We start from the raw sequence: 13,011 nt of genomic DNA on the forward strand, positions 1-13,011 counted from the left end.
AACTTTATCTTATTCATCCCTTTTAAAATGGGAGTGAAGTACACTTGCTATCTTTCACAGAACAATGTTGATAGGCTTAGCGAAAGAATTAACCTATAAAAGCTTGGAATATTTTGCATTTTGTGCCAAAGATAATGAACATGTAAACAATGATACTGTAAATACTGGTGTAAATGGTGCTTAAGATTTTGCTTTCTAAAATGGCTAAAATCAAAGAGCAAGTAAATCCATTTCTGAATTAAAAGGAAATAATGAAGGAAGAACTGATAATGTTTAAAAATCATCATCAGTTATAAAATGAAAAAAATTCGCTCCGATCCCGATATCAAAATATATTTGAAGAATTGAAGGCGATAATCGATTTTCTTATATATCTGATTTTTAACTATAGATGAAATTATATCAAAGTGGAAAAGGAAAAATGTACTTTTGAATTGAAATTATTCTTGTAAAAGCACCCAATGCTAAATTTTCTAATACAATAGTGCCTTCAGTGATTTTTGTAGAGAAAAGATGTTTATTGTAGTTTTGTGTCCCTTTCTTACACGGAGATTATATGAGATCTGTACGTACTAGGGATGAGTCCAAATTTAAACTTTGAATGTGGGGATGACCTGAAAGGATTTTTCGAGCAAGTTTCAAAACAGGTTTCTATTTCGTGCCCGAAAGTTATCCCACCACTTTAAAGTTGAAAATATATAGAACAACTTGACCTGTGTGTCCTATATATCGAAGTGCTCCGCATGATTAGTAGATTAAGAAAATAATATGCACTACCCAATTATATCCTATATCAAGGTAATAAAGAAGGTTATTTCACTGTAAATATCCTATATTAGTGGACCTATAAAGCTGAAAAAAAAAAGCATATCCATAATATCCCATCAACAAAGTCATTTGGTATCACAACTAATGTGACTCATTATTATGGCTAGATGGGACACATTCTATGTACGTATTTCAGTTTCTGTATTTTCCACGATTTCACCTACATACGTTGTCAGATCAGTACGGTCATTATATATTCGTCAACTGCTCACCTAGACGAGTTGTTTGATGGGTCACATGGTACAAAAACGTTCAACAGATTTTGAGTCGGTAATTAGATGAAAACTAGTCATGGTAGTAATTTGAGCTCATTTATTCGATCCGAACAGCTCTTTCTTTGTATCTATATAAACCCAATTGGTCACCCTTCAGGGTTTAAGCTGTCTAGCCACGATAAGGCCCAGGTAATGAGGGGGAAGAAGGCTTCGGCTGGATATTGTTTGCCGGAATTGGTTTTAGTTTTTCGCTATGTGTGAGTCATGCAACTCACACGTCACGGTCCTGGCAAGATTGTGCTGTCAGGACTTGGCCTTTGTTTTTAAGGTGTGAGGGCTACGTAACTCTCACACCGTCTCACGATCACTCCACGGCGTGATACTGATGGTCACTAATATAGGATATTTATAACGAAATAATCAACTTTTTGGTTTTATTACCTTGATATAGGATATATTTGGGTAGTGCATATTATATTCTTAATCGACTAGTCGTGCAGAGTACTTTGATATAAGACAGATAGATAAAGCTGTTCTGTATATTTCCAGTTCTAAAGGGGTGGAGTCATTTCCGAGCAAGGAATTGAAACTTGTTTTGACACTTGCTCGACAGATCCTTTCAGACAATATATAGGTTGTCTCCAGATTCAAGGTTCAACTTTGGACTCATCCCTAGTTAGTATATGTAATAAGTAGTAAGTATCCTTGGGAAATAAATGTCAAGTGTTAAAGTTGAAGAAAGATTTTCAAGTAATTATGTCTGAATTACTTCAGAATTACGACATATATCTCTTTTTCCTTCATTATTTCCTTTTGATAAATATTTAAATTTATAATGTAAATGGTTGTAAGAAATATTAAAGTAAATATCGGTCTTCTATATTCTGTCATCTTGCGTAGCACTACTCTTTCTTCTGTAACTGGCTTTTTTTCTCTATTACGATGTTTCTTATTTTTCTAACTTTACCGTTTTTAACAAAAAGTGTTAACATGTACTGTATATAAATATAATTACATTTAGAAACAGCTGTATTCAATGTATTAATGTAGAATTGCGGTGGCGGATTTTTTAAGAATATATTCTATGAAGGTAAGTTGGTTTGTGATATCAATACAAAGGTATTTACGGGGCGTTTCAAAACAACACCGTCAACATTTTGGAGGTGATTTCTGGCATCAAGATAAGACAAAAAGTATAGACGAACCTGGGCGCACAAATGCTTTCTTTCGGGATTGCCGAAAACGTGAAAAATGAACTTTAAAGACCCATAGCTCCAACACTATGGGACCTACCGTAGTCGGGTCAAGACTTCACTTAGAAACTAGTATGTGCCCTAGCCAAATATCCATGGTTTAGAATTATGTGGTACTTCCGCAACAATGTTTATAGAGGTAGTTGGTGAGTACTTCAAAGTATATGCCTGTAGCCAAACTGCCTCTACATAAATTGTTGCATAAGCACCGCAGGACTCTGAAACACGGATTTTTGGATAGGACACATATTACTTCTTAAGTGAAGTCTTGGCCCGACTATGGTAGGTCCCATAGTGTTGGAGCTATGGGTCTTTAAAGTTCATTTTTCACGTTTTCGGCAATCCCGAAAGAAAGCATTTGTGCGCCCAGGTTGGTCTATACTTTTTGTCTTATCTTAATGTCAGGTATCGTCGGTGTTGTTTTGAAACATTCTGTGTATACTCATCCTTTAAAAAAAAAAAAAAAAAAAAGGTAAGTATAAAGTCAGGTGTAAGTGAATGTAATTATAAATTGTCATCGGGAGAGGATGAAATAAAAAGTAAAGCAATTTACATACATGGACTACGACATACACACTCATTCAAATATTTTCCTAGGGGCCACTATGTTTCAGTACGAACTTAAATTAAGATTTTTAAGGAAAAAACAATCTTTCTACTTCAGTGAAAAAAAAAATGTTATTTTTTTATTGTTATATATCCGTAAGTTATCCAAATACAAGTTTTGCCCAGGGTGCCACCCATCAGATTACATAAATGGTACAGCATGGTAGCTTAAATTACCTGTGCATTTGCGGCTCCAAGGTAAGGATTTATGTGAATTATATTTGACTTAGGAGGGCCCGAGCTTAAAGCTAGCGTTTGCTAAATTCAACCCTGATTTCACACCGAAGTAATACATATAAATTGTAAGTATAAGTCACCAGTAATAGACAGAAATATGGACACACACACAGCTGTTTTGCTGACACTTAGTCTGACGGGAGAGAAGAAGTAGAAAGATGATGATGGTGAATGTTGGCTTTCGAACTCAATATGATAATGGTAGTACTGTAGCTGCGTTCTCACGATTGATAATTTTTTTTAATGACTAAGTTAGTTACGGACTATGCTGGCAAGAGAATTTTGAGTGTGTAGGTGTTGAAGAGTGATGTAGTAGAACAAGTATGGATTTTCGAAATGACCGTGGCATAGGGGAAGGGAATGTTTAGTGTAGTGAAGTTGAAACTCTTGAAGTATGAAGTTTGTCATTACTGGTGAACAGTAATTTGGGCGCGTTAGTTCTCAAGTGTGACGTATATATATAAAGGAAATTGGCGGTTTGGGTTAAGGACCAAGTGCATTTTTAAGGGAGGGTTTGACTTTTGGGCCTATAGCAATAATACTGGTTGGAGATGTGCCCATATTAGGAAAATATAATTTATTGGTGTTGGACTGGCGAAGAATTAGTTGTTTGAGACGTTTTGTAAAAAGATTGGCGTATGAGTGAGTCATCCAATGCAATGCCTTTGATTTGTAGATAGTGACTATTTTCGAATGTGAAATGGTTCATAGTTAGGCTGAGAGGTAAAGATACATCCTTTATTCGGGACAGGCCATAAAAATCCATGTGGGTGTATGGGGCGAGGCTCCACACTTACCCAAACTTCGGCACACACACAAGAGATGTATTTAACTGACGCTTCGGCCGCCTTTACCTCTAGGTGTCCCATATCCGTTTTACAAAGGCTAGAAGATCCTCTGAGCCACATTTGAACAAGGGTAAAACGATAAATAAATACCGTCCTGACCGGGAATTGAAACCATGCCTTCCGGCTGGTAAGTTGGCGCCGTACCGACTACGCTATCATAGCGTGTATTTAGTTAACTTTTCAAGGGTACTTAGGATAAATGGAATATTGATGTATAATGACGTATCATTTGTGGAGGCTAGGATGATTTTAGTGGTGGAGGTTTGGAGATTGAGCGAATAATGGATAATAAAAGTTCTGTGGTTTTGAATTGCGATGGAGAACTTGGACGTTGAGTTAGATGTGATATTCGAGGAAACCGAAAAGTGTTTTGTTTTTACATCGCACATTTATGTTCAGTAGGTTAAAGGAGACGGATAATTAATAATAAAAGTGACTGATTATGAAATGAATTAATGAAGTGAGAATGTAGAAGAACCCCGAGAAAACCTACGAATACTATATTGTCTAGAGCAAACTCACATGGCTTGGGATTGAACCAGAAATCCCTTGCATGAGAAATTAACACCACAGAGCCACCATGTCCATCTAATAGGATATCGGTGGACTAACAGTAGTGCAAACTATGGATCATCTTAAATTATTGGCTTTATGGATATTAACTTATGTTATTTCTACTACCAAAGTGTCCCAATATATTGTCTATCGAATGAAATCCTGCTGATTGTGTAATTGTTAAACCTTACTTCTTTCCTACTACAGATGAGGAGCATAACACAGTCTGAGAAAAGTCAGAAGACTAGTTCGAACCAGAGCACAAAATTTCATCAGATTCAGCAGATGTGGGGCAATATTTCTAATAATCAGGTTAGTAAACGAATTGTTCTGGGTGTGTTTATTAGTAACGTCATCTCCGTTACTAATAAAAACTGCAATTTATAAAACTTATTTTAGTTAGTTGTGCTGTATTGTATTTTTTACTTAGGCGCATCGTTTCTGTATTTATAGATAGATGTCCCTAACATAATAACTGTTGTAAAGTAGTTGAAGGTAGTTATTAGAGATATACAGCTGTTGACTCGGCTACTATCTTGGATATTAGCCTCATTGAAACGTCTTTATTCGTCTGTTACTAACTTTATGTTCAAAATATACAGAGGTTGTTCAGTCTACATTTGGCCAATTCAGACTTACCTAAAAATTTAGAAGAATCCATGGCGCCAGGTCCGTAAGTGCTCGATGTGTTTTCCTTGGTTCCTAACAATAGCCTGACAGCATAATTTCCACTGTAATAGGCTTCTCTGAAAAACTGAGAGGGGAATCTTGTCCCATTCCCTTTGCACAGCTTTCTAAAGTTCTTCCACAGTTGTCACACGCCGTTTTCCCAAAGCCCGCTTCAGCAATCCAAATCCACAATCGTCCATAGGACTTGCATCTGGAGATTTAACATGTACCTCATTGAAAGGTATCACCTGTATACCACTTGCCTCCTCCATCTCCCTGTAGAATGCGAGGGACGATCGTGAGGTATGTGATGAGCCCTTGTCCATGTGAATGCGCATCGGATTACCGTCATTTCCGTACATTGTTGGAATCTCATGATCGTAGATTGGCCGCATGATCTGCTCCTGAAAATACTGTGAATTTATTTTGCAGTTCTTCACCACCCTACGAATCTTCAGTTTACCTTGGTAACCTCATCCAGTAACGACCATGAACCCTTTTGGGAAGGATTCTTTACAGACACGGACCCACCTTCTGAAGTTCTTGGCGCCTTTCTCTCGTACATGATGGCTCTCGGTTTGCCGCAGTCGGAAAGATAAATCCATGCTTCATCGAGCGTTACGACGTACATCCACCTGTGTTTTGCCAGATGCCTTTCGTACAGCTTCCGAGCGTTACACTTTCGTTCCTTTTGGTGGGCATCCGTGAGAAGATGGCCGCGAGCTTTCATGACTTTTTCCAGCTTGAGTTGATAGTGTAACGTCCGGCTCAAGTCCCCAAAGACACGTCAAGACGATTAGCCATGCACCTTTGTTTTGGCGGATTTTCTTGCATTGCCATTTTGCGAAGTTTCCTCTGCATGGTGGAGGTGGCCTTGGTGCATTCCCACTTCCTAGGCAATTTCGTTGGTGATCCAAATGGTGGAGCTTCGTTGCCGTTGTACTTTTTAATAACATTTTTTATTCCAATTAAACTGATATTGCAACCATTCTTCTTGCACTGTTTTCTAATGATAGAAACACTCAAGTGGGCGTAATAAAGAGCCGCAACATAGCCTTCCCAAAACCGGCTTAGTTTGGGCGACATTTTGGTCACAGAGCGAAAAAAAAACCCACACACTTGGAAGCAAATTTAGCACAACAGTCACAACAATGGTCCTGTTTTGTGCGTTATTGTCGTCCGCGCGGAAAAACACAACTCCGTTCCCAGGAAGCCACTGCACAACACTGCAGGACGCCATGAGCCAGGTCGGGTGAGTCCATTCTGTCCAGGAGGAGGATGGAACGTAGGGTGAACAACCTCTGTATATGCCCCGTTTGATAATAAAAACTACACATTAAGTTTATTCTGTTACTTAAGTAGAGTGTTTGAAACTGTTGATCATAATATGCTTCTGCAAAGTTACTTAAGTATGGTAGTAGAGGAGTAAACCTCAAGTGGTTTGAATCGTACTTATGCAAAAGACAACAAGCTGTTCATATTTCTCATTGTGATAAACTAAGCAATATAAGTAACTACAAATTAGATACAAAGAAAATAAAATTAGGAGTACCACAAGGAAGTGTACTAGGGCCATTGCTTTTCTTAATGTATAAAATGTGTAAAATTATTCAGAAATGTTTGCCTATGTGTTCTTACAAAACTTATATTAAGCAATGTAATTAGCCGCTACGTGTATTACAATATGCAGTAGTTTATGCTTTAAAACTCACTTATTTTCTGTAAGTTTGTCACTTTTCATGGAACCGATAGCTCATGTAGACAGGTTTCACTATATATGTTACATATAATATGTATATTTTTCTAACAGACGAATGGTTTGAGTAGCAATCTGGTGATAGACAACGATTCTTCAGCCTACAAACAATCTTCTTATACATTCGGGGAGGAGAGAGAGGTGGAGATAATCGAAAGTCCAAAGAACGAGTATGAGGTAAGACTTTTATTTTTCTTTCTACACAGAGTAGAATTAAAATTTCAGTATATGACAGGATTAAGAATTTTTCAAGTCTTAGTAATGCAGTGCCATTCCTTGTGCGGAACTACATTACTTTCTTCATTATTACTAGATAAAAACCGTTGTGAAAATATCATGTGTAATTTGCAATCCCAAATATTGGACAGTCAAATTTTTATTCTCGAAATTTCAAGCTCCTTCAGAAATGGGTGAGTGAATTCCTGGTTTAATTTATTTGTTAGTTTATATTGATGAGGGATCAGAACCATGTATGCTACTATCTAGAATCGAATCCTGGTCTCGGACACCAAAATCGAAAACTTCATTTACTCGTGTTAAACACTAGGCCAGTGGTTTTCAACCTTTCTTGATTGATGGCACACTTTACTGAACGTCTAGGGCTATCTTGTTTGATATTTTTATTATAAATAGTAATAATAATAATTATTATTATAATAGTAAAATCTGTTAGTATTTATAATGACTCTATACAGCACTGAGCATTATTGCTACCGCTGGAGGTGTTGACTCTGTACTTCACTAACGTATTACGAAGTAGCAAGAAACATCCAAAAAAATAGTTAATAATGCTACTGCCTAATTAGTTAATTAGGTATTTTACTAGTAAAGAATTATTATATTAACATAATAGAACGAGAAGAATTCTGAGAAGCGACATGGATTGTCAATGAGTTGCCCAATCTGTTGAGAAGGGTGTCAGTGTATACCGAAACAGTACAGTTAATAGTACGTTAAATATTAGGCGCTTAAATAAAAGAATACGTTTACAAATTACAGTGGAGTCTTGTTAATTCGAACTTGGATAATTCGAAATATTGGATAATTCGAACAGAAGTCCATTCCCCTTGAAAACTGTATTGAAAACAATAGTAAAAAATCGTGGTTAAATCGAACTTTTGAACCTATGTTTTGGATAATTCGAAGTAAATACAGTTGAATTTTTTTAATGTTGGACAGATGCAAACAGAGAAATACAGTTTTAACGTGTTTTCAGTTATCCAGATACAGCCATAGGAAAGAGTAATACAGAAGATAAATAGAAAATCTATGTAATGATAAAGATTAAGGTGAGTTAGGGAAGAAGTAAAGATAGAGAGCGTGTGCCAATCTCATCTTGTTTCAGAATTGGTTGAAAATTTAAGATGAATTATTGATAAAGTCAACCAAATGTTATTAATATCGTATTCCACGCAATACATGAAATTCAAGATTTGACCTACAAAAACAATGAAATTTAAACAAACTAGGTTTACGACTTCTTAAAAGTGAGAACAGAATATTCAAATTGTTACTGGTGTTTAATTGTTTGGGTTATTCAAGTTATGTTGTAGTGTTGTACGTAAATATACGTATTTTCCATTGTACAAGTAGCTTGAATTATGTGGAGTCAATGTCGTTCGTTAGTTTGCGGTAATTGATCATGCAAATAATAAGCTGCTTTAAAGGTAAACTCTACACCATATGAATATGTTTTTGATGCACAGCACTTTGGTTTCTTTGTTGTTACGAGTGAAAATGAATGTTGTTGGATAATTCGAATTTTGGATAATTCGAAGTTTTTTCGTGTCCCCTTGGACTTCGAATTAAAGAGAGTCCACTGTATTATAAACATGCATGAATTCACAGTCTTTAATAATCATGTAATATACTCGTATAATTTATTCTTTAAACATTTTTATCTATTGCAGCTTCGAAAAGCGTACAATAGACAATGTGAGGAAATCAAATGTCTGAAGAATCAGCTGGTGACGAAGGAAAAAAGGATAAAAGAGTTGGAAGAGAAGATCCAGAAACTCACTGCCACGAAGCTGAAGTAATGTACAAGGGCAAATGTTCAATTAGTTTTTCCTAACTCTCTCCCTCTGCACTTTGGAAGCCTACCTGATTCTCAGCCGCTGTTCTCCGTTGTAAGCTGTGTGGTGTGTTTAGATTTAAAAGGCTTCGTGAGATAGGGATAGCATGCAGATACAAATCAGTATTTTTTATCGTCCTCTGTATACATAGATTTCACAAGTACGTCTGTAAAGTGTGCTTATTAAAACGAACTTTTATGGAACCAAATAAATATTGAACACTGCATGCTCGCTTTTTATTGTTCCTGGAGGAAATCATGTGCAGCAAAAACGGCAGCTTTGCAGAATATACATGTGTACAAACGGAAATGTTTTGATTCTTATATCGAAAGAAAAATCTTAGAATGAGAAAAGAATGTATTTGTTGTTTTATATGCATTTTAGAAGGCGACTATTTTTTTGCGCAAAAGTAATAAGTGTATATTCCTTTTTGTTTAAAATGAATTTAAAACAGAAAAAATAATAAAGAGAAAGACTGAAGCTTTTTGGATGCGAGTGCCTTGGGTGAATAAACCATGTATGTTTCTGTGTGTGTGTGTGAGAAAGCTATATATTTTGCGCGTGCTTCGGCTTAATCGTGATATATTCAAAAGAACATTTAGAGCACAATCATTTCTCACATTTACGACAAAAAAAGTATTAATTTTTTAAGAAAAGAAATGTATGACAAATTAATGTACTTACAAACATTAGAAGATATTATGATTTACTTGCTTTCCGCACAAAGTACACTGCGTGTACACGCATTGATGCGTTTGCACATGGTTTTAAGATGGAAGACTTTTAGGGTTTGGAAACGGGGGAGGGGGTGGACTGGGAAGGGGGGAAAAAAGATCTAAGATTTACGTTCATTGGCTTTGATCAATGTATTGTATTTCGTCGTTGGTTCATTTGTAAAGAGTATATATAATAGATGTTGAAGTTATGTGCCCCTGCGATTCTATTGTCCAAATAGAGCAACTGCCTTTGTTTCTTCTTCGCAGATTATGTAGAGTTTTCGAATTAGGTGGAATCTTTAGATTTCAGTTTTTGTAGAAAAAGGTAAATTTCTATTTTATTGTATATTCGGATGACTTTTCTTTTGCTAAAACATCGAACATAATTACTATACTAAGTTCACAATTTATCTGTAATTGTTAAATATCTATACTTCATTTCTCATATTTGTTGTCGTGTTCTATCGTCTGTAGCTAATTTTTATACATAAATATATATTATTTTGTTAATAACCGTGACACAACGTAAGGATATAAATTAGATACAAGTTTTGTTGTGTGTTGTTAAAAGCTAGAATTTTCTGCAGTAATTGTATTGTTGTACAGGTAATGTTTGGTGAATTCCTCGTAATAAGAGCTAGCAAACAGTATAAGAGATGATGATATTTTTAAAGTGTCAAGAAAGCACTTTTTGGTTTAAATTTTGTGGTTTGAAATCATAAATGGAAGAACTGTCGAAAAAAAAAAAGTGTGTCCTAAATTTACGACATACAATATTTGTATTCGTCGATATGTAAAAGTGATTTTGTTCAGATCTCGTATGATATATTCTTAGGAAATGGGTTTTCCTTTGTGAAATTAATAATAATAAATTGAAAATCAGAGTCTTCTGTTCCTTACTTTACCTTTTAGGAGTAGTACTAAAGACTTACCACTGATTTTTGGACAAAGAAACTTTCTCTTTTATGTTGGCATTGTTTATAGCAGCCAAATTGGGTCGATTAGTTTTGAAGATGCAAAGAACTGTAGAAGCTTAAGTGCATCAGTTATTTGTACTAGCCTTAGGAAAGATTGGCACCAGCAATTGCAGTCAGTAGAAACAATTCTCATTCTATGAAAGTAGTGGATCATACATGATTGAGACTTTCCTTTTCACATCAGCAAGCTAATTAAAATAATTAAAATAAACATTGAAAATGACATTTTCAAATGAAAACTATCAACTTAAAATTACAAATAGGAAAATAAGGTTCCAGTGTGAAATATATCGATTTAATACGTATATTTAGAGAAATATAATACGAATGAAGATGATTTCGTAGTGAAAATTATGATATCAAAATTTTTAAAATGGGATTAATTATTAAATTTATTTATGTTTAGTGAAAGATCTAAAAAAAATGAAAGATGCAGTTAAATAGAGTTACAATTCGGTAGCCAGTCTTTTCCGCCTTTCATCTCTACTTTTTAGATAAACGTCAGCTGAAAATATGCACACAGTTTATTTTGGAAATGTTTTGGCGAATTAGCTTTATGCTGGAAGCATGATATGTTGCTTTTAAGATTAAAAAAAAATAATAAATAAATAAATGAAATAATAAATCTAAATGAATGAAACAAACCTGGGTGATACAAATAAATATTAAAATAAAATGTGGTACTTGTTAAAGCATATGATGTTATAGCCCAGTTTAGGAGTCGTAGATAGAAAATCGTATAGAGTAAAAGTACATGTGGATGATATATATATAATTAATGGCAGACATATTCTTGGAAATGACAAAGAATATAAGTCGCATTTATCTCAACAATAAAACAATATGAATAGTTTTGATAGATAATGTACAAATTATTATTTTTTTTTTTCATAAACATATCATCCAGTTTTTTAAAGCATCATGGTATGTTAACAAATGCAATTTTTAATTTCTTTCAAAATATTGTTAACAATAATTTTAGTTTCTCTATTATTAATTATTCATTAAAACGAGCTAAACTTTGTAACTTGTTGGTGTTGAGTTTCTTCAAACGTGTCGTGAGTTGTTTCGAATCTATGCACAGAGTTTGCCTCACAAATCTTAAGTTGTTCGAAGTAGGCTAAGTAGGTATCAACTGCGCCTCCCACAACTTAATACCACAGGAGCCTGAAATCTCTCGCATGCAATATACCTCAGAATACTTATTCTGGTCGGAATTTTTGAAATATAATAGTTTTGCTTAAAAAGGAAAAATCTTGGATGTTTTGTAATGTTATGTAACAAATGATATTGCGTATGAATGTGCAGCTTCAAGAAACATATTTGTTGACGTTGTATTGTGAATATTATTTTCGCATACAAATGTATATGATTTGTAATCTTTTGTTAATTTCGTCTGAGATGTCTGTTACACTTCTTGAATGTAATTGTTACAAATGTGAAATTATGTTTCTATGTTTTAAAAGGTAAGACTAATTGTTATGTGAATTTTTAACTTAAAAAAGGGTATAAATTTAGATTGTGTCTACTGCTGTGTGGCAACTATTTCCAAAATTTCATTCTGTAAGCTTACCCTTTTCTCCTCCAACTTGTCAGAGAGTATGTCGCAAAGAAGTAAATAAAATGTTCATCGTGAAATTTATTTATCTTTTGTATTTTTGTATTAAGAAGTAGTAATATAAACTAATCAGTGAAGTGCCGTGCCGGGGGAAAGGGGGTGAGTGGGGCGACGGCTCCGGGCGCCGAAGTAAGGGGACGCAAAATTTCGGAGGAAAAAAGAAAATATATATATATATATATATATATATATATATATATATATATATATATATATATATATATATATATATATATATATATATATATATATATATAAAATAAAACGAAAAAATAATAAAAAGTGCTCAAAATCAAGGATATCCAGGGTTTATTTTTGAAAATTTTCTTCTGCTTCGCGCCAACCCACCATGGTGGCGCTTCGCGTCTGGTCTGTCGACTTCACTCATATGTACGGGGGTGCTGTTGTATATTCTCACCCCGGGCACTGATTTTCCACGGCACGGCATTGAAACTAAACAAGATGAATCTACACTACAATTTTCAAGAAAAAGTATCAAAAATGCGTCAGAGATTTCCTTTAAATAAATATTTTTCAACTTTTAGTAGAAAATTCTGGAGAGCTACTTAAAGTGGTTCTGTCTCTTTTGCCATCTCGTAACAAAACTTGAAAATATAACTGAAATTACATCAGAAAATCTTATTAAAAACTTCCATTT

At 34.6% G+C, this 13,011-nt stretch overlaps 1 protein-coding gene across 5 annotated transcripts in view; it reads left to right on the plus strand.

Moving 5' to 3' along the window:
• Positions 1–12,377, plus strand: part of LOC145678894 (coronin-2B-like) — a 244,502-nt gene extending 232,125 nt beyond the window's left edge. For all 5 annotated transcript variants that reach the window (XM_081749481.1, XM_081749479.1, XM_081749480.1 and 2 more), the window contains 3 exons: positions 4,750–4,854; positions 7,022–7,144; positions 8,878–12,377. In XM_081749481.1, the coding sequence (XP_081605607.1) occupies positions 4,750–4,854; positions 7,022–7,144; positions 8,878–9,006 (357 nt within the window). In that variant the 3' untranslated portion in view covers positions 9,007–12,377. The remainder of the gene's footprint in view (positions 1–4,749; positions 4,855–7,021; positions 7,145–8,877) is intronic.
• The last annotated feature ends 634 nt before the right edge of the window (positions 12,378–13,011 follow it).

The sequence above is a fragment of the Thermobia domestica genome, chromosome 2 (assembly GCF_964235325.1).
Source record: "Thermobia domestica chromosome 2, izTheDome1.hap1.1, whole genome shotgun sequence".
NCBI lineage: Eukaryota > Metazoa > Arthropoda > Insecta > Zygentoma > Lepismatidae > Thermobia > Thermobia domestica.